General features: G+C 36.2%; 2 protein-coding genes across 2 annotated transcripts; both read left to right on the top strand.

The window, feature by feature from the left end:
* Positions 1-4,672: 4,672 nt before the first annotated feature.
* On the top strand, positions 4,673-14,095 carry adora2ab (adenosine A2a receptor b). Its single transcript, XM_032570982.1, has 5 exons — positions 4,673-4,994; positions 8,231-8,747; positions 8,907-9,038; positions 11,438-11,541; positions 12,082-14,095. Exons 2-5 carry the CDS (start codon positions 8,548-8,550, stop codon positions 13,053-13,055), a joined length of 1,410 nt encoding a protein of 469 aa, XP_032426873.1. The 5' UTR covers positions 4,673-4,994; positions 8,231-8,547; the 3' UTR covers positions 13,056-14,095.
* Positions 14,096-16,311: 2,216 nt separating this feature from the next.
* On the top strand, positions 16,312-20,212 carry snrpd3l (small nuclear ribonucleoprotein D3 polypeptide, like). Its single transcript, XM_032570983.1, has 4 exons — positions 16,312-16,440; positions 17,619-17,759; positions 19,505-19,697; positions 20,012-20,212. Exons 2-4 carry the CDS (start codon positions 17,634-17,636, stop codon positions 20,074-20,076), a joined length of 384 nt encoding a protein of 127 aa, XP_032426874.1. The 5' UTR covers positions 16,312-16,440; positions 17,619-17,633; the 3' UTR covers positions 20,077-20,212.
* The last annotated feature ends 515 nt before the right edge of the window (positions 20,213-20,727 follow it).

The raw sequence follows: 20,727 nt of genomic DNA on the forward strand, positions 1-20,727 counted from the left end.
GATGTGGACAACCGAATAGAAAGTGCAGGTTCAAGTAACTCAGACTCCTTTTTTCCCATGGAGTGTATAATATGTATAATACTAGAGAATACATAATTTGGTTTCCCTGTTATTCATTGCGCAGCTCTCTGGATCAAGCTGGTTCACCTTTAACCTTTTTGCAAATCCGACCTGTCAGTTCGTGGTCTTATACTGCTCTAAATGTATTGTTTTGCTCCGTCTGTCACTCTATCTGCATGTTCTCACCACAGTCTGTCCCAGCCAAAAATCTCAAGTTTTTCTGTGGGCTTGCCTGAAGATATGGTGCATATTGCTTTAAATGTGCATTTATTACATCGGACCCTGGTATTTATTGCCATATTACAGGTGATGTTACACAACCTTCTGCTGCCACTTTTCAGAAATCATGCCATCAATAAATTTGCCTACTAAGCAATGTTCTAGTTATTTTTTAAAAATTGAGGACATAATGTTAAACTCCAGGATGAGACATGTTGACCAACTATGTCACTTTCTATTTTTGAGTCTTTTTGTCTTTAACTATTCAATGTTCTGCTTGTAGAACTGTAAAAAAGGATTACTGTATTCTGAGGGTAAAACATGTTTGAGAGGCATTTGCAGCCTATGTTTGTACACAAAAATAGTAAATAAAAACTCCTGTATCTACAAACAGTTTGTTGCACTCCTCTTGTGACTGCTTGAAACTGATGAATCAGCCAAATGTATGATTGTTGGTGTAAACCTGCAATGTATATGTACACACCTTCTCATTGAATTCAATGAGAAGGTGTGTCCAAACTTTTGGTCTGTACTGTATGTAACCCTTCTTTGCTCGTCTCAGATCCAATAGGCTGACTCCATGACAGACACATTCAGGTTCATCGTTCATCGTGTTTATTCTTAAAGAAAAGAATAAAACAGGTAGGTTGTTATCAGCAGTCTAGCAGCTTCTGCCCCCTGTATATTAAATAAAATACAATAAATAGCCTTCGACAAACTATGAAGCAATAACAGCAGTTAATATCAGCTAGAGGCAGTTAACATTTGTACAATTAAGCAAGCTAAAATGACTAACATTAACAATGATAACATTTAAAAATATACACAAAACATAGCAAGTTTACTTAAGAAACACTGTACACTATCACATTTGTCCAAAATATATTGTAAAATATATTTGTAAGGAAAACACAGAGCTTACTCTAATACATACCACAGTAACAGACATCAACAGAAAAACAGGACGACCTGTCAGTTACCAGTTACTATGGTAACCACCCACTGCCAATGGCAACATAACAGAACTTAAAACACCAATAAATGTCTAAAGAAACATATAAAAAAATAAAGTCAAAGGCCGAATAAACAAATTTTGACAAACTTCACATTTACAACATTGTTACATTAAAACCCTGTTACATGTACTTACAGCTAATGTGTTTACACAATATTTAGTTTGAAATGCACCTGGATAGATGGAGGGTAAGGAAGATGATTCAAAAATAAGAGCAAAACAAAAAAAAAAAAGCTTAAAACGCTCGCATCAATGTCCTTTAGACAATCAAACCACTTTGCAAAAACTCTGCAAAATATATCCTCTCCAATATTTTACAAAAATATTCTAAAAGCATAGTAGTGGAGGGCTGGGGATGTGGGGTTACATACATCTTCTTTATTCATGTAGCAATGGGCAATTAATTTTACAGAAGGTCACAATAAAAACAGCAACACACCAAGAGGGCTTCACCTGGTGCCCTCTGGCAAACCAGATAACATCTCAACTGACCTCAAATTCATTTTGACCATTGAAGCGAACAGTGAGTCAGAATAACTGATTCGTCATGCAGAAATTTTCTTCAAACTCCCTTCACTCCCTCATTTTTTTTTTTTTTTTTTTTTGAGTTTGGCTTCATTAGTTTGAAATAGCCTACATTCCATCAGAAATCTTTTTCGTTTCATTTTGTTTGTATCTAAGATGCAAGACACATTTAGGATCAGGTTTCTTACTACTTCGGATGTTAAAACAGAACAACTATAAATATAGTATATAACACAATATATAAAAAAAAATGTTAACGTAATAGAAGTGCAATTTGTAAAAAAAAAAAAAAGGCTTACTTATTCCTCAAATTAAATTTAAGTCAAAAAGTTATTTTCTCCTGATCTGCATTCATATAAGTCATGTAGCGGTTGACAGTTTGTGGTTACCATAGCAAACAGTTACTGACGGCTCATCCTCTCTTTTTGTTACTATCTGGAACTGTGGTATGCATTAGGATCAGCTCTGTATTTCTTTAGTTTTATAAGTATTTTAATATCTATTTTATACAAATTACACTACATACAAGGTTTAATTTGTATATGTTTTGTAATTAATATTGTACATTTTAATTTTACAATTGCTAACAACTGCCAACTTGTTAGCAGTTGTTAACAAGTGCTTAACAACTGCTAAGCACTTGTTAAGCTTAGCAGTTAACAAGTTGTTAACTCCTAAGTTAACAAGGTTATGCTGTAGCATAAACTCTTGCTATGCTACACAGAGTTTACAGAGTTTAGGGCAGTAACACTAAACTGTAGTAACCCTAAACTACAGAGCAATGACTGTGGTTTAGGGTTATTGTATTTTATTTAATGTGCAGGGGCAGAAGCTGCTGAGCTAATACTAACCACCAGCTTGATTTTCTCCTGTTTGATATGTTTTAATTTTTGATACAAATTAATGATTCATATACCATTTGTGTGATATGTGATTTTTATTTCCTGTACTAAAGACATATATTCATTGCTTTATGTTAAAGATGAAATTACTTTTGTGGATAAATTTACGTTACATACCACTGTAGAATCCCAGTCAGCTGCCGCTTTTTCTGTTGCCGTCTGTATCGGTGGAATGGATTTTTGCAGTATCCTGTTGATGAAATGTTTTAGAAATGCTTTTGCGGGGTTGTACTTCAGACTACATGAGTTTGTGACATAACTAGCTTATGAGATGCTGCGAGACATTACCAGCAAGACTAATGTGAAAGTGTGTCAGTCACATGTTTTAAGTTTTGTCAACATCGTGATGGAAATAATTTGGTGGTGAGAGCTTTCAGACCCACCCACTGAGAGAGGTTTTGCTGAGACCTACTTTTGCGGTGTTCTGGAAAAACTTTACCTTGGTTAGTTTAGTTGTGTGAACACAAGCCTTGCTATGCTACAGCATAACCTTAAGTAAAAAATATCATAGTTTCACTTCTTCACAGTATTCACACAAGAAACTGAAACAAAATTGTAGACCGTGATCTATTTTTCAATTAATGTAGAAAGGTTATAATTTTTGCTACATTGCTACAATCTTAGCTTCAGCTGACCAGATGTGTGCAGCAAGCTGGTCTATATTGCTGCATACAGCCGGAGCAAACCAGTAAGGTTACTATCTGTAACCTTGTAAAAACAGGGTTACCTAACTCCAGTCCTTTTTAGCTACTATTCTCCAACTTTCAGGTGAATCCCTTTTCCGTGAATCAAATGAAGAGCTCAATGTCATACTGAACAAGGAATTCAGTCATTTCATTCAGATGTTTCGGTCGCATCCAGTAGTTACAAGATAGTAGCTAAAAGAGAAACTAATGTAATTTTGAAAGACGAGCTTCTGAAATGATGTTCGTTGGACAGACTCATCTAAACGAAGTTGTTTGGAGAGTAGAACAGAGGAAATGATAAGCCAAATATAGCATTGTAGGGAAATAACCTCACACCAACTGTGAAACAAGGAGGCGAGGTGTCATACCTTGGAGGTGGTTTGCTACAGCCGGATTTGGCCAGCTCTTGCATCAGAGGATGATTAAGGGAAAATGTGCCATCTACTAAACAAACTGGTCCTGTTAAATGATCTACAACAACCAACAAATCCAATAAGAATTACAGTAGAACTGTTGGGCTGAGTCAGAGTCCAGACCTGGATTTCAGTGAAATGCTGTAGGATGCATGTTGCACAGCTGGTAGGACTGCCTTGAATCCCGGCTGCATGGAGTTTGCATGTTCTTCCAGTGCATGCCTGTGTTTCTGTCTAGGTACTCTGGTATTACTCCCATAGCCCCAAAATAATGACTTCCAGGTTAATTAGTCCTTCTCAACTGTCCTTAGGTCTCTGTGTGTGCATGGTTGCTTGTTCTGTGTCTCTTGCCCTGCGATGGACTGGCGACCTATCAAGGGTGTACCCCGCCTCTCCTACACCCCATCGAAGCTCTGCAAGGATAAGTCAGTATAGAATATAAATGGAGGGCTGCGGGATGCTTTGTAGGCTAAAAATAAAATAAACACATTTTACTGTGAGCGGTGAGGTAACTTTTCCTGTCAGAGGCTTCTCTGCAAGAAGAATCTTACTGAAATTCAGTGAAAATGGAAAACTTAGGGGGGGTAGGGCGTCCCAACTATTTCCTCAAAACACATTTATGCTGTCTTTACCTTATTTACTAAGACATGTAAAAAAAACATAACAACAAGGAACTGAATAGATAAAGGTAGAATTTTTCCCACATGACTGTGTTTTGTACCGTTTCTTGCTGCATGGTTTCACTTTTGTCATCTTCCGTTGTGGTTTACCTGAAGCCCCGGTTTTGTTTTTTCTTTTTTTATCTCTCAAACAGCAGTGTTTAATCTCAGTCAAATCTCATCACATCGCCTTTTCTACCTTAAACATAATTTATGCTGTGCATTTCACAGTTTACTCGCGGGAGGACTCGGGGAAGGGGCGGGTCTCCACGCTGGAGCTACAAATGTGTGTCCTCAAAGTAGCGGCAATTTCGGGGAGGACGCACGCAAGCGGAGAGCCTGCTGCCGCTCTTCGTTTTCCTGTTGCGCCGCGTCGGTGCGCACCATCACTGGCGCGACCGCAGCAACTTTTTTGCATCATGTTTCCTGTCTTCCAAGGTAACTTACGCGTTTGTTTGCAGTTTCAGGGTTAACGAAACCCACGCAGCAGGGAGATCAACTTTCTCATCCATCAGGTAAGGAAAGGATTACTTTTCCAAATTGCGTCAGCTGATTGAAGGTAGTTTGATATTCTAATGGTTGTATTCAGGGTATTACACAAATATTATACTTTAAAACTGAAAGGGCCTTTGAAACAACTGACACCCATTTAGATGTTTGTTCTTTAACCAGTCGTGTACTACTACAGAAACATACTTTTTTTTTTTTAAAAATGAATGGGTCAGAATAAATGTCTTATTGCAAATAGCGCTGTTATCATCCGTGTTCAGATTAAATGAAACTGTGCGCTGAGCTCTTGAGATCTAAAAAGCCCCCCAAAAATCTAATGACACTTTTGTTATTTCTGTTTCTTCCCGTATTAAAAACCTGTTTCTATTAATATGTCAAAACCAGCAGCTTTTCTCGTTCTTGGAAATAAGCATTTCCTTTCTAACTCTTCTTCTTGTTTTCCTTGGACTTTGTTGGAGCTGAGCTGATACATTGATTGACAGGGCAGTGGCAGATCTTTTCCAGCAGGATGTGCGTTTTCTTATCACCTCTTCCTCTGTTTCTCATAGGCATAATCAAAGTTCTGAGTGCTTCTTGTCTCTCTTTCCGTCAGTCAGATCAGCTAGAAAATGGTCTTTTCTTATATTTTGCAAACTTTGATCAAATGTTTTTTGCTTTTCGCCATGCTTTGGAGGATTTGCACACTAATCTGCTACAACCTCAAGAGGTCTTTCACTGCAACTGGATAAATCCTTGATTCTGAATTCCTAAACAGCAAAGCAACAGAGGAAAAGTTGGACTTTGCGATAGCAGAACAGATTACTGATGGTGGAGCTGCACGTTTGCACGTGGCTCAGAGGGGTATGTTTAATAAAGTGTAAAGTGTCTAAAAATACCAGAATGAGAAATGTTTCAAAGGGAAGCAAATTGTGCAAACTTCTGTTCTCTCTTTGTATTTTCAGTGTTTGCACTGACTGTTGCTCTGAGCCATCTTTTTTCCCTTTTTTGCATACTTTAATGATTTCTCAGTGGAGTCAGGTGTTAGATAGTTAGCTCCTGGTGTTAGATTACACATTACTGAGCCAAAACATAATGGGAAGCATGCACATTGTAAAGGTGTTCAGGACTGCCTGGGATGTTTATAGCAGTTGCATGCTTAGGCTCTTGTTTTACACTACATGAGAATTAGGGAGGCTTTCCACAGATGCTTTTAGATCTCAGATTGGTAATTAGAGGTTTGATGATCAGTCTTATCTCATATCATAGGAGAGAGGCAATGAGAAAACCACTTGACTGAAGTTTGCTAAAAGGCATCTAGGAGACTCTAAGGACAAGAGAAAGAAAATTTATTAGCTCTTGCTTGTTTTTCTGGGTTTTACTGTAGCTCAGTTTTGCTGCGAATAGGGGAATGACTCAACAACATAAGAATATTTCATTATCTCACAGCGGAAGGTTTTCACTGGAAGTGTGAGCAAGCATAATTTTTCAGCTTCACACCTTGGCATATTTACCCTGTTGCACTGAAACTGTGAAAAAAACCTCGATGTCTTCACTTCATTGACACCATAACGCAACTAAGACCATATTAAACAGGGTTCAAATTTCATTTCCTAAGATTCTTATTTTATGTTTGTTAGTTTTGTTACCCAGGTTTTCTGTTTAGTTTTTTTCCATTTTGAATATTTTCCAATATGAACTTGCAATGTTGTCTTGTTTTCATCTTTTGTTGGGGAAGATTCTGTTGAAGAACTACTCTCTTAATCATTGACAGATTTTTCTGCATGATGCTCGCTTGATCGTTGATGCAATTTTTCTTCATCATATAAATAGGCATAAGATGTAAAACAAAAGTAACACAAAAAGAGCAATGGAAACACTTTAAGTCAATGTCGGAAGTGTAAATGTGACCTTTTGAGCAATCATCAGGGTTATTTCTGTAGAAGTTGTTTCCATTTTGTTTTTTCCTTTTCACCCCTTACTGATGAGCGCAAGTAAACTCCTCATTTTATTCCATGACTACCAATTAATTCACGAGTGTTTGTGTCAGTGTGGAAGATAAATAGATACATAATTACTCAAGAACCGTGACGTAAAAGTGCTCCAAGCTTCAAACTGAGATTTTGAAGACGTCATAACATTTCAGTATTAACCGACTAATTCAAGAACTTATTTTAAATTTTAAAGATCCAAATAAGTTTGGAGCAAACACCACAAGAAGAAAAATAAGAAGGAGGCATCCATTAAATTCTATTCTGACTCATGCTATCATTTTTCTAAATAGCTCATTGTTGGAATAAGGAAAGTGAATCATTTCATTCAGGAATCAACTGCAAATTTAGCAGAACAAGTTAGGCTTTAATAATGACAGCAGTATTTTTTTTACTCTGTCAATAAAGGCCACTGGTGCCAAAATATCTAAATAAAATTGTATCTTCTTTCCACTCTTACAAATTTAGTGTACATAACTATTTTCTTTCATTTACTTTTTTATTTAATTTTTATGTCACCAGGTGAATCCCATTGAGATAAAAAAAAAAAAAATTCCTAAAAATTCTGGCCAAGACTTGCAGCAGAACATAAGAATTACAGAACATTCACAACAAACACAGAAAAAGTTAACATTGTCATAAATCATCTACATTTTTTTTCCTCATCGCAATTATCTGTTTATGTGGGTGTTTCACATAAAACCAATAAAGTGCAATTAATTTTGTTGATGTAAATAAATGCTTTTGAAATGCCCCATAATTCTATAAATCATTACATTTCATCTGATCTGATCTTTGAGCTTACGTTCGTTTTTGCTCTTCATTCCCTTGTTTTTATCTTGTACAGTTGAGCTCACACGTCTGAGGTCATTTTTACTAAAGTCTGTTGACGTTGTTACAAGTTTGTGTAAGAACTCCTAATTTGCATATAACATGCAGGGATTTCCATAAAAAGAACTCTACAGAGCTCCTTTGATTATGTAATAACATCAAACAGTTAGTGTTTGAGTTATTTGTGTAATTATCTGTGAAAAGTATGTCAGTATCTCAAATGATAAGGGAAAGGGATTTTGGGAAACTGTCCCTAAATAAAAAGCCCCTTGTTGTCTTGTTTGATTTGACCCTGTATCCTTGTCATGCAGTGATAGATTGCTTTTTTGATATGTGTGTGGGTGTGCATGTAACTGCATGTCCATTGAACACAGTGTAATCTGTTTATACAAGCTAAACACACTAACACCATGTCCTCTCTTTATTCCCCCCCCCATCTCCAGATTACTTCTCTACTTTGGTAGCCCCTTCAGATGCGTCATCCACAGCTGTATCACTGTTCACTGACCAACACTTGAAAAAGAGGAAGCCCAGCACAGCAGTAGTGACGGTAAAAGGTGTAAGTGTAATCCGGCGTCACGCGTGTGACGCTTGTGCTGGGAACTTTCTGCTTTGCCTCACTGTCGATGTGACACAATCCCCTTTGTCTCAAGTCATACCATGTGGTCTAGCAAGAAAATGTTGTGTCTGAAAACAAGACAAGGAGCTGATTGGATGGGATGAAAGTACAAGAAAAGCAAAAAAGGAGGAAAAAACAACCATGCCGGAGCTCCACCAGGTGGTTTATATTGGCTTGGAGCTGCTGATTGCTCTCCTGGCTGTGGCTGGGAACACCCTGGTATGCTGGTCCGTCTGCCTGAACTCCAATCTGCAGAACATCACCAACTTCTTTGTGGTCTCACTAGCAGTTGCTGATATCGCTGTGGGGCTACTGGCAATTCCCTTCGCTATCACAATTAGGTATCATTTCCTTGTTTTTATCTAATTTAGGGCAAGGGTTAATGTTGTACCGCTGAAATATTACATTACAGGATGAGATACATCCACTGATGATTTCTTGTAATTGTTGTGATAGCTGCCTTATTGTTTGGTAATGGTTCCTTTTTCATCCATATCCAGTGTGGGGTTCTGTGCCGACTTTTACGGTTGCCTGTTCATCGCCTGCTTTCTGCTCGTGCTCACACAGAGCTCCATCTTCAGTCTGCTGGCCATCGCTGTGGACCGCTATATCGCAATCAAGAATCCGCTCAGGTGAGAGCAAAGAAGCCCTCCCCCACCCCAGCACATGATATTTAAGTGAAATCAGAAACATGCAAACGCTTACTTTCAGAAAAAACTTAAATAATTAAGCCTCATCTGGAGAGATTTACGTTGATTCATGCATGACGAACAGATCATTTTTTCTGCCTTGAGGGGAAGTAAAGTTGCAGAATGTGACCTTTAGTACTCATTTAAATCAATATTGATTAAGTGCTACCTTGAATTTCCTTGTTGCTAATCTGGGTGCTTTTACAGAACAATGAGTGGTTGGTTAGTAACCGCTGCTCTCTCCTGTTAAGGAAGTTTCATCTTGTAAGCCACAACAGGTGATGTATTTGCATAAGCGGTTGGATAATGGCTTCCGTGTATACTTAGTGCTAATACTGGTGCCATGAGCCTGCCAACCTGCCCACACAGGGTCTCAGTCAAAAACAAAGTAACAGTGTTGAGCATTTGAACTAATGACTCAAGGACTTGCGCTTACTAATGTTTATTTTAGTTTTCCAGCTGAATTTGTTTATATTTGGAAATGTTCTCGTTCATACTTAGTTCCAAGAAAAGTTTGGGACTTAATTCGGGAAAATAATTAGTAGTGACTACATGGAATAAATTTCCCCCTGAAGTTTGTTATTAAAAAAAAAGCCTTTTTAACGAGACAATTTTCTGAAACAAAGTGTCTACAGTTTTTGACATTGGGTGGAGACTTGGATAGGGGGGATAACTATTTTCTACCCATCTTTGCTCAAATAAGCAGAGGTTACATTTACCTAATATTCTTTTAGGACAAACATTCTTTTAAGAATATTTTTGCTGCTCTGTATTGTGCACTATTCGTTTTTACATTGATGCACTTCTGTAAGGATTGGACTTGAAAGTTGTAAAAACAACAGTTGTGAAAAACAAAATGATTTTGAAATGTGGTCTTCAGCCTTAATTTGTTATTTTGAAATTATGCCATTCATATGTACTTTTTTGCATTTAAAATAAAACAATTTCCACATAATTTTATAAAATATTTTCTCATTTGATTACATTTTTTACACATTTAATCAGATGTTATGATTAGTTACTCAGTACTTGAATAGCCTTTTTGTCAGATTCTTTTCTATTCTCACTTGAGTAATTTTTTCTTTCAAATGACTTATTATTGATTAGTAGAAATATTGGACAACATGGTACAAAGTATAGCAATACAATTTTAGCAGATTTTAACCCACAAACAAATTCCTAGAAAGCAGACACACCCACACAAAACTAAACAGATGTAATTTTTTCTTGGCTATTTTTTTAAATAGCGAAATAGGGTGTTCAAAGATATGTTCAAGTAATGCTATTCTTGAATGCGTTCAGTGACTCCTCTGTCCACCTCTGCAAATACATTTTCTATACTTCACTTGCATTTACATTTCCAGGCAAGAAACAATGGCCTTACTTCCTAGCTGATCATTGATGCTGAAGTTGAATAAGATTCCTATTTTGTGTGCAATGTCAATACCTTTTATGGAATATGGATTTACGTAATCATCTCTACGTTTAAAATCTAAAAGACTTAATCTGGTCAAATCTTTTCATAGATAATTTTATACTGAACATTGATTTTTTAAAGTACAGCTTGAGATTTATTCAACTTTTCTAAAGCATGTTGAAATACAAAAACTATATTTCTAGTACTTTTGGCATCAGGACAGCCTTAGCTTGACATAGGCACTAAAACTATAATAAAAGACTCCTAAAACCTTCACTAAATTTTTTTGTCATTGATTAGAGATTGTTGAAAGAAGAAACTTGTCGTTTTGAAATCCCCACTATTTTTACATTTTAATATTTAAGATATATTTGAATGATATTATAGAAGATTCTTTAGTGTGGTGAATTTTTCTGCGTAGCCTATATCACTACAAAGATCTATGTAAAAAAAATAATAAAATGAATGAATTGCCTATCGAAAAGGGAAATCTAATTCACAATGAGGCATAACACCAAGATATCACAATGTGTTTGCGCCTAATGTGTTAAAGAAGGAAGTGCATACAAAAAGCAGGAAAGTGCAAATTGGATTTGGTAGTGATTTGTTGCAAAGAAAATGAGAAAGAGAATTATAAGAAAGTGTTTTTAAACATTTTCATGATTCATGATTGTGGTGTGTTTAACCATCAACCTATAAATAGGAAAGGCGGGCCATAAAAGTAAATGTGTTCTGATTACTGTAATGTTTTTCTTTTAAGAAACCATCAATTTGTTTTAATAAATAAATAATGCAGTTAGATTTAAGTGCACATCCTGTTAAAATTGGCAAATATTGACCCGTTCTCTGAGTGATGTAATCATAAAGAGGTAAAACAAAGCTTTCTGCCCTATAATGTATCTTTGTGCTCTGTTCAACCATTTAGGTATAACAGTCTGGTAACAGGGCTGAGAGCAAAGTGCATCATAGCACTGTGCTGGACTTTGTCAGCGGCGATCGGCATGACTCCACTGTTTGGTTGGAACACAGGTGAGAGATCAAATTTAGCCATTTTTCCTTCTGTCACTCATATTTTTCTGTCATCAAAATAAATTTTGAAATTTAGCATTAGGGCAGCTGAAAAAAGATTTTTTTTTTTTCACTTTCATTTTGACTTTTTTTTTCTCAGAAGAAAAAGTTTACATTTCTGTGAGAAAAATGGATTGTTACCAGAGGGAAAGATCTTAAACATGCAGGGCTATGAGCCCTAAGGACCATGACCTCTAGTCTAGTTGCCAAATTATTACAAGCTTGTTTTATGGCCTCCAAATATAACAAAACATCCTCAACTTTCACTTAAATGATATTCCCCTTTTCTGAACTTGGATTCTTAATTGAAACCATTTATCTGTTTTTTTTTGTGTGTGTCTATTTTCTGTAAAAATATAACTACAGTACTAACATTCATGAATCTTGGTATTCTGTGTATTGTGCTTCCAATTAAACCCATTGTAAGCCTATATCATTCTCAGAGTCTTTCTATGGATTTTCATACCTTAAGATTAAATCTTTGTTGCCTCTGTTGCACAGGCTGGAACGCAACACTTCACAGCTCAAAAAGAAAAAGCTGCCCAAAAGGTCTGACCCAATGCCTTTTTGAGACAGTTGTTCCTTTGGACTATATGACCTATTTTAATTTCTTTGGCTTTGTGCTGACCCCTCTGTTGGTCATGCTGGTCATCTACATCAAAATATTTCTGGTGGCGAGGAGGCAGCTCCGTCGAATGAGCATCACAGTTTCATTCTCACCTGTTTCTGGACGAAGACCTTCATCCTCGAACTCTTCCCATTCTTTTCTGCAGAAGGACGTGCATGCTGCCAAATCACTGGCAATTATTGTGGGCTTATTTGCTATCTGCTGGCTTCCTGTGCACATCATCAACTGCTTCAACCACCTGTGCAAAGACTGTGAGCGTCCAACAATCTGGGTGATGAACATTGCCATCATCCTCTCCCATGCAAACTCTGTGGTGAATCCCTTTATTTATGCCTACCGCATCAGGGAGTTTAGACAGACTTTTTGGAAGATTTTTTACAAGTACATTCTGAGGCAGGCAACCAGCAACGGGATTGGGACAATGAGTATTGACAGCAGAGATTTCAGCTGCATCAGCATCAGACGGACATCCCAAACGAGTAAAGAGGTTTCAACATGTGGCACAATGGCGAATAGCTACATCCTGGATCCTGATACTCATCCATCAAGATACAAAGTTAATCGCAGAACTTCTAGCCATTGGTCTTCAAATCAAGATGTGCTGCCAAGCAGCTGCATCCACAACGGATGCAGAGGACAAAGTGACACGTTCTCAGGGATGCAGGAGAACCCAAGCACGGCATTTTGTGCACAGGATGCAGCAGAATCTGCTTCATGTGAAGAGGGAGCGGCAGATGTTTTTGAGCTGAAAGACAGAGGAGGCTGCACTGATTTTGTCAATGTTCAAGCTGTCTCTGTAAAAAAGACTGATGGTTGCAACTCCACAGACATAACAGAGGTGTCATGACATTTACGTTCATATATACATTTTTCCTGCCAGCACGAGACTCTTAATCCTGTGAAGACAATTTCTTCAACAACAAAAAAACACTGAACAGAATAGCTATTTCTTCCTCGTAGCATAAGACCTGTTTTTATTTACTCTAGACTTTTATTTTCTATATGAGCCAAATTTCAGTTGAAGGTCAGGCTACATGAATATAAAGATGCTTAAAGCAGAAAGCTTTTCAATATGAGCTGATGCTTATATTTTCTCTGCATATTGTTTAAGTGACATCCGTGGAAATGTCTGTTTTCAAAAATGAATGTAGGCTGTATACAGTAAGAAAAAGCAAAAATGTTAAATCATAATGTGAACAAAACAATAATCTATATAGTGATAACAATTTTTTAGACCCTGTAAAGAAGTTTAAAAAAATATTGTTTCACTACTCTAAACATAAAAATTTAGATTTTGATCAGGCAGTGTGTGTGCTACCTGGGCCTTTGCTCAAAGGGTTTTTTTTTTGTTTTTTTTTGACTCAAATGGGTTTACTAAATAAATACTGTATCAACAAAACCAGTTACCCAAAGCTGTCCTGCTTCAAACCCATACAGAAAATTACGATTGGACCTATGATCAATCTCTTAAGTGATCAATTATTCAAACCACTTCATACTTTCATTGATCCCATATGTAAATGTTGGCTCAAAACCTTGCTAAACATTACAAAAGAAGACTTTCATCTTGACCCTTGTCATCAAGGGTGCTGGGAAGTTTTTGTAAGGACAATTTTGACAAAAACATTTCTTAACATGTATTCCACCCTACTGAACAAATGTAATCAAATTGAAGCTTTTTACACATTTTTATCACTGATGTCAATAACTGTACAAATCTTCAGTCAGCCCTGTAGTGTACCGTGTCATTCATTGTACTTTAACTTTCAAACACTCAAAAAGCATTTCTTACAAAGCTGGATCGTGTCATGTATAATCAGACGCTTCCTTTCTGTTCAAACATGAATAAAATAATTGTTTGGTGTTTTGTTGTCAAACACACAAATACTTCCATGGATAATGTGGTTTATAGGCTGCCTATTACGAACATAGATCATTATATTCAGAATTGTAATCAGTGGTCTTAGTCTCTGTTTCTTGAGTAAGACATAAATACATTCATTTAAGCAAAGCTCCCTTTTACAGTAATTAAATGTTTGTATATCAATAGTTTGATCAACAATTAAATAACTGCCAGGCAACATGCAACAGTTACCTGTTCAGCATCTATGTTACACAAATAACAGGCACTGAAATTACCTTTTACCTAATGAAACATTAGGTTTGTTTGAACTTTGAAAAACTCTCTATAGACGTGTTAGGTCACTAATTTCTGAATCAGACTTGCACACATAAAGAACAATAGAAACACACATATACACACAAGTAAATTCCCTGCACATGACCATAGACTACAATCCAAGAGGTGTTTACAGAGTAGCCTGGCTGCTGACGCCAGTCAATGAGCCAAATGCAATGAAAATCAAATGAAGGTTCATTTGATGATGTCTTTTATTATCCCATTATGCTTTCTCCTTCCCCATTAAAAACCCCTTCCTCTGTGGCAAAAACCCACATTAGGCGACTTTTATGTGCCTCACAGCAATCCCAGACACACGTCTCCCAAAATAAACATTACTTGGCTTCTATATAACACGTGCTATATGTGTGCATTCAAATCCTATGCATATCGGTAGCTCGACAAACCTTGTCATCATGTATATGTGGTATTTAAATGGATCAAACAATCCTATTTTAATTATTTATTTTTATAGGCTACATGAAAATTAGGTGGTCATGTCAGATTCAAATGTTATTTTTTCAAGAGAATAAATGTTTCACGTGGCACCTTGATGGGATCCCTTTCAGCCTCTTTATGGAATCTCATAAAGCTGTAAATGTCAACCATGAACCATAACTGTGTCACGATGAAAAATTGTTTTGTGTCCTTTCAGAAAGAAGATGCAAATTGGTGCTACTGTGTCAGACGTTCCTTTCTATGGATGTTTTTTTTTTTTGTGTGTTGTTATTTACATTTACACTCTGACTGAAGCTTTTTCTTAATAAAAAAAAAATCCATCTTAAATAAATAACTGACTTTGACAAGCCTAATTTCAGCATGGGGAAAAAAGTAGTCAATGACTAATGCACTTCCTATAATAATAATAAAATAAAACTATATAAGCTTAGTGTGGCTTGGTTGGTTCCAGAGGAAGCAAAATGACCCATGTTTACCATTCATGCATGAGTAACTATCTACAGTTAAGTAAACATCCAGTTTGTGGTTAATGAGTTCGGCAATGCATCTCATTTCCTGGTTATATGTATCTCATATGGGCCATTGAATTATTACCAATAAAATATGTAATTCATAATTAAATTTTTCCTTTTATTTAACCAGTAAAGAACTCATTAAGATCAAAGGTGTCTTTTGGAAGAGCAACCAGACAAGACAGAAAGCTATAAACACTTACTGTAACAATAAAGCAGGCAGGAAAATACTACAGGAAGACTAAAAAACAGATCAGGGTTAACAGAGTTAAGAAAGTTTGGCAAACGTACCTGCAATCTGTTATGGCTGCATCTGAATTTTGAAGAATTTATTTAAACCTGCAGATCACAAAAATGTACCGGGTTTTGAGTTAAATTTCTATGCTCCATGATGAAGAGTATCGGAGCATGTAGGGGTCTGGTAAAGGAATGCATTACAGGAGATTGCCATAATTAGACTTGAAGCTTGGCTGGCAACAACCTGTCTCCTTTTGGCCTCAAAAAAATCCAAGCTGATTTCCATATTAAACGCTCTGTTTCTGTTTCAACTTCTTTTTTCTTTTTTTTTTTAAAACCAATTCCTCTACAGTATATCGAGTTTAATAGAAAGGCAGTCACATTTCTCAAGTATTTATGATGACTGACAAAGCTGGGAAGGGAAATATAGGAGGTAGAAAAATGTTAAGTTCTCCTCCAATCAGGTGAGGAAGACTCCATACAATTATAACTTTTCGTCCCCAGGGTGTTAAAACAAACTCACGTCCTTCACCAACTGCTGACCAATTGTTCTAGGTAACAGCAGCTGTTGTCAAAAATTATAATTTAAAAATATTCTGATTTACATTCTTGCCAATCATACTTTTTTGTACCTACCTAAAAAGGTTACGATTTGTGTTAGAAAAAACTCTTTATCCCACAATGCTTTGCCGTAAGCGCTACAGGAAACACTTATGTTGACCCCTCGTTGCTTTGTGGGTAGCAGGAAAAGGCTCAAAAGGCGCTGTAATAGCGACAAGCGCACGTTGCAGCATTACTACAGCAAAAATAACAAGAAAATAACCTGTTTTCAAGGCAAACCCAAGGTAAATGCACAATTTTATCTTCATTTTTGTTAAGAAAATTGCCTCTGGCTTGTTTTTACGTAAGCACAATTTGGACATTAGTTAGAATTTTGAAGCTAAGTCATTCAATTGTTATGGCTCCGTTTGGTTATGTTTTGTATAAATAAGGGGGTATAATTTAAAGTGGAACGTGTGAAACTGTCTAATTGTTCAGCGTATTTTATTTATTAACTTTAAATGTACATTATCTGGAGGATTTTCTGTTTGGTAAGTAAGAGTTGTACCTTAGCATAGTTAGCTATTGTGGCTAACGTTGTTAGCGGTCGACTTTTCACTCAAAGTTCACAGATTATGTTTTTCTACGGGAGTTGTAATTGCTTCATGCTAAAGAGTAGTATTAGTGATTATTATTTTTGAATGATTCAACCTTTTTCATAGAGCTGAGATGGCTCTTTAATATTTGCTAAAGAAACAGTAAATCCTATCCTCCATGAAGAATGACCTCTTGTTGGTAGCAACATTTATACGCTTTTATTCATTTGTGGTGTTTGCACTTATTTCAAGACATGTATTAACAATGTGAATAAAATTGTAAAGTGTAACTTAAAATTGGTCTTTTTGTGTTTATTGAGTGCTGCTTGGGCATAAGTTTTAGCTTTTTTTTCTCGACAGACTGCCCCTACAATTTTATGTAACTCAAATTTTCACTCACAAGTTAGTAACCCTGACTTTAACTACTAGTTAATTCAATATTTTAGTCCATATCTTTTGCACACGAGGAAAGAAAAATATAGGTGCATGTTCATTGGTGGAGTTGCTGCCTCATTTAGATATTCCAGGACGAATATTGCAGCCAACTTCTGCTTAGAAGTATCAGAAATTTAAAAGTCAGCAGATTGACATTTGCTGTCACACTTTTTTTTGTTGCATGCAAAGGTAAACGTTATTTTTTTTAAATCATCTTTTTGTAGGATCTACATGTATTTTTGTAACTGTGGATATCTGCTGTATATTTGACATTAGATTGTTAACTTTTTATTCATTATTATCAACTTGTAGAGGTGTGTGTGTGTGTGTTTTCCATTGGCCTGTCACCTAGCTTCTGATGCATTGAATTTCTTTAGAGAACTGAATAAAGGATTTTATTTTATAATACAGCAGCAGATATAGTAAAGTTTTTGCTTTGTGTTGTATTTCAGGAAGACTGTTAAAAAATGTCCATTGGCGTGCCAATCAAGGTCCTGCATGAGGCCGAGGGACACATTGTGACCTGTGAGACCAACACAGGAGAGGTGTACAGAGGCAAGCTGATTGAAGCTGAGGACAACATGAACTGTCAGGTTGGTTTGACTATCTTCATGGGTTGCCTTCATATGTTAGAGCAACAGCAATGTCAGGCGACTTAAGACTCGGGGTTATTTGCCCCTTTGTTAATTTGTACCCCAATTTTGTATTGGGCATAGTTATTCTTTCCTTCCCTACTTCAATTTCTTAAAGTATGTAAAGCAGGGGTCTCAAACTCCAGTCCTCGAGGGCCCCAGTCCTCCAACTTTTAGATGTGCCTCTGCTGCACCACACCTGAATAGAATAATTAGGTCATTAGCAAGGCTCGGAGAACTGATCTACACAAGGAGGAGGTAATTAAGCCATTTCATTCCAGTGTTTTGTACCTGTGGCACATCTAAAAACTGTAGGTCTGCGGCCCTCGAGGACTGGAGTTTGAGACCCCTGATGTAAAGCATCCTATCAGCTTATTTTCATAACTGGTGGTATATAAAGAGCTTAAATCCAGCATGTCTTTTATATTCTATTAGGAAAACTTTGTTTCACATCCTATATTCATTAATTTTGGTTCTCATTAGGCTTGCACAGTATTTAGTCATCCTAGTATCAATGTGTGCAATATTTACATCAACTCAGACTTTTTACAGTGCAGTAATTGTTACCCTCTAATGTTATATTTAGCCAGTAATGGAAGCAGATGCCAACATCAGACACAAATACTAGTGTCCATAATGGTAAAGGTCAGAGTGTATGCAACAGTGATGAAAGAAAAAAGAAAATAGGCTTATGCTGAAGCTGATCTCACAATCACATTTTTTTTTACCAATATTATTGATATTGCAAGATTTTCTAATATAATGCAGCCCTAGTTCTCATTACCATTTAGGTCAGTTAACTCATCATTCCTTTAGCGTAGGCCATAAGTATTTTGTACTTGGAAATGACTCTGGTGCATTTTATACTCAAGGTGAGATATCTCAAGGTGAAAATATGTATTTTTGATTGTCTGGTATCAGTAAATGGTCACCAATTGTGAAATGTAAGAGGTACATTGTTCTATTTTGTTTTTCTGTTGACTAACCATTAGGTTAATAGCATTTTTATGAGCACAAAGATGGTATTGGAAAGCCATTAGAGGGATGTTCTTTAGTGCTTGGATTATTCATTGGTCATCATAGCATATTTATTCACTATGCCAAGAAAATCCTTACTGTGTGCTGTAATGTTGTTACTTTGATGCCTTTATAAAACCATGCTATGAAATGGAGGGAATAATGTCAGTTTTCATTTAGTAAACCTGGACCATATAGTCTATTATTGTTCTAAAAGTAGTGGGGTGTTTTTATTCTCTGATCACGTTTTCCAAACATGTAGAGTAGGGTTGCACAATATATTGTGCATTTTCGTCCGTTATGATTTTAATATGAAATATTAAAAGTGAAAATGACCTGTCGGAATGTGGTATTAGCTAATGTATTCTCTCACATTTTGCATACCAATATAATATCCACCTTGTTTAATCAAGTCTTGTTGCAGTAATTGCCCACATTTGGCACTAATGATAACTCCCAAGCTGCAATGGCACAAAGAGAGCAATGAGAAAGAAAAGTTGGGAAAATAATTACAAATAATACTGGCAGATGTTTGTGAAATGCTTTCTTTTTGTGCATTAATTTTGCTGGATTTGCAGAAGTGACCAAATAAATAAGTGGGATTGGAAATTTCAGTTGTCATCCTCGCACAATGACATACATGCTAAACTTCTAAAGCTTTTCTTCCTTTTTCTTTACTTTTCCAATAGATGTCCAACATTACCGTGACCTATCGGGATGGTCGGGTCGCGCAGTTGGAACAGGTCTACATCCGAGGAAGCAAGATCCGCTTTCTGATCCTACCTGATATGTTAAAGAATGCTCCCATGTTAAAGAGCATGAAGAACAAGAACCAGGGTTCTGGCGCAGGAAGAGGCAAAGCTGCCATTCTAAAAGCACAAGGTGAGTGAGGAAGCTGTTTTTCCATAAAATTGTACTTGTATTCAAAATACTTGATGTATTTGTGGGGTGGTTAAGGTCAACAAGTTTTTAAATTTTGTTTATTGATCAAAATATTTTTCCTTGTGTAATAAAATCCAGGAGAAAATTGTTAAACTGCGTGCCGTTTTATGTGATTGCTTTATATATGATTATCTCCTATTCATGCTTCTTTTCTGTACTTGTGCAGTGCTAGGGATTCCTTTGTGATCATTTTCTAACCACACATTTTTTTGGTGCATTTTTGTTAAAATGCTGTTTTCTTCACTTTTTTATAGTGGCTGCAAGAGGACGAGGTCGTGGTGGAATTGGAAGAGGCAACATCTTCCAAAAGAGGCGATAACTTTCCTTTGTTGTTTCATTTAGTCGTCTTTGGATTTGAAATAATTTGCGATTCTCTGGTATTTTGTGCTTTTGCAATTCCTCACTTTGATTTTTATTTTGTATGGAAATAAACATCTTTGCGTTTACAACTCTTACTTAGTCTGTTTCTTCGAGACTTGATATTTTGGTGAGAGCTGCTTTCATTTATATTAAACATTTGAAAAGCTAAAATTACCATGTAAACACAACAGCAAACTGAGATTTTTAGCTGTCAAATTGTGGACAAAATCAACGACTCGGGTACAGTCATCAGATTGGCTAAATCTTTTTAGCTGATCTGAAATACTACTGTGGCTTCACAAAAATACTATTTTAATCAAAATAAGATTACACCGGTATGAACTATGCTTGCTTATGTTGCCTCCAAAGAATGTACTGCATCTCGTTTAAGGTTACAACAGTAAAAGGGGAAGAATACAAATTCAGATTATATATATAATCTGAGTTTATATATATATATATATATATATATATATAAAACCAAATTCTTTTCCTTCCACTGCAAAATTATATTTGCTATTTTGTGTTGATGGTGTAAAATTCAAAGAAAACTGAAGTTCATAACATTACTTTCATAAAGTCCTAATGATATGAAGAATCCTTAAAAAAT

Source organism: Xiphophorus hellerii, chromosome 8 (genome assembly GCF_003331165.1).
Source record: "Xiphophorus hellerii strain 12219 chromosome 8, Xiphophorus_hellerii-4.1, whole genome shotgun sequence".
Classification (NCBI taxonomy): Eukaryota; Metazoa; Chordata; class Actinopteri; order Cyprinodontiformes; family Poeciliidae; genus Xiphophorus; species Xiphophorus hellerii.

Excerpts from the sequence above, each read along its gene's own strand:
- adora2ab (XM_032570982.1), top strand. The coding sequence starts at position 8,548 with ATGCCGGAGCTCCACCAGGTGGTTTATATTGGCTTGGAGCTGCTGATT. Across the intron at positions 8,748-8,906 it reads CCCTTCGCTATCACAATTAG|TGTGGGGTTCTGTGCCGACT; the intron begins GTATCATTTCCT and ends ATCCATATCCAG. Across the intron at positions 9,039-11,437 it reads GCAATCAAGAATCCGCTCAG|GTATAACAGTCTGGTAACAG; the intron begins GTGAGAGCAAAG and ends TCAACCATTTAG.
- snrpd3l (XM_032570983.1), top strand. The coding sequence starts at position 17,634 with ATGTCCATTGGCGTGCCAATCAAGGTCCTGCATGAGGCCGAGGGACAC. Across the intron at positions 17,760-19,504 it reads AGGACAACATGAACTGTCAG|ATGTCCAACATTACCGTGAC; the intron begins GTTGGTTTGACT and ends CTTTTCCAATAG. Across the intron at positions 19,698-20,011 it reads TGCCATTCTAAAAGCACAAG|TGGCTGCAAGAGGACGAGGT; the intron begins GTGAGTGAGGAA and ends ACTTTTTTATAG.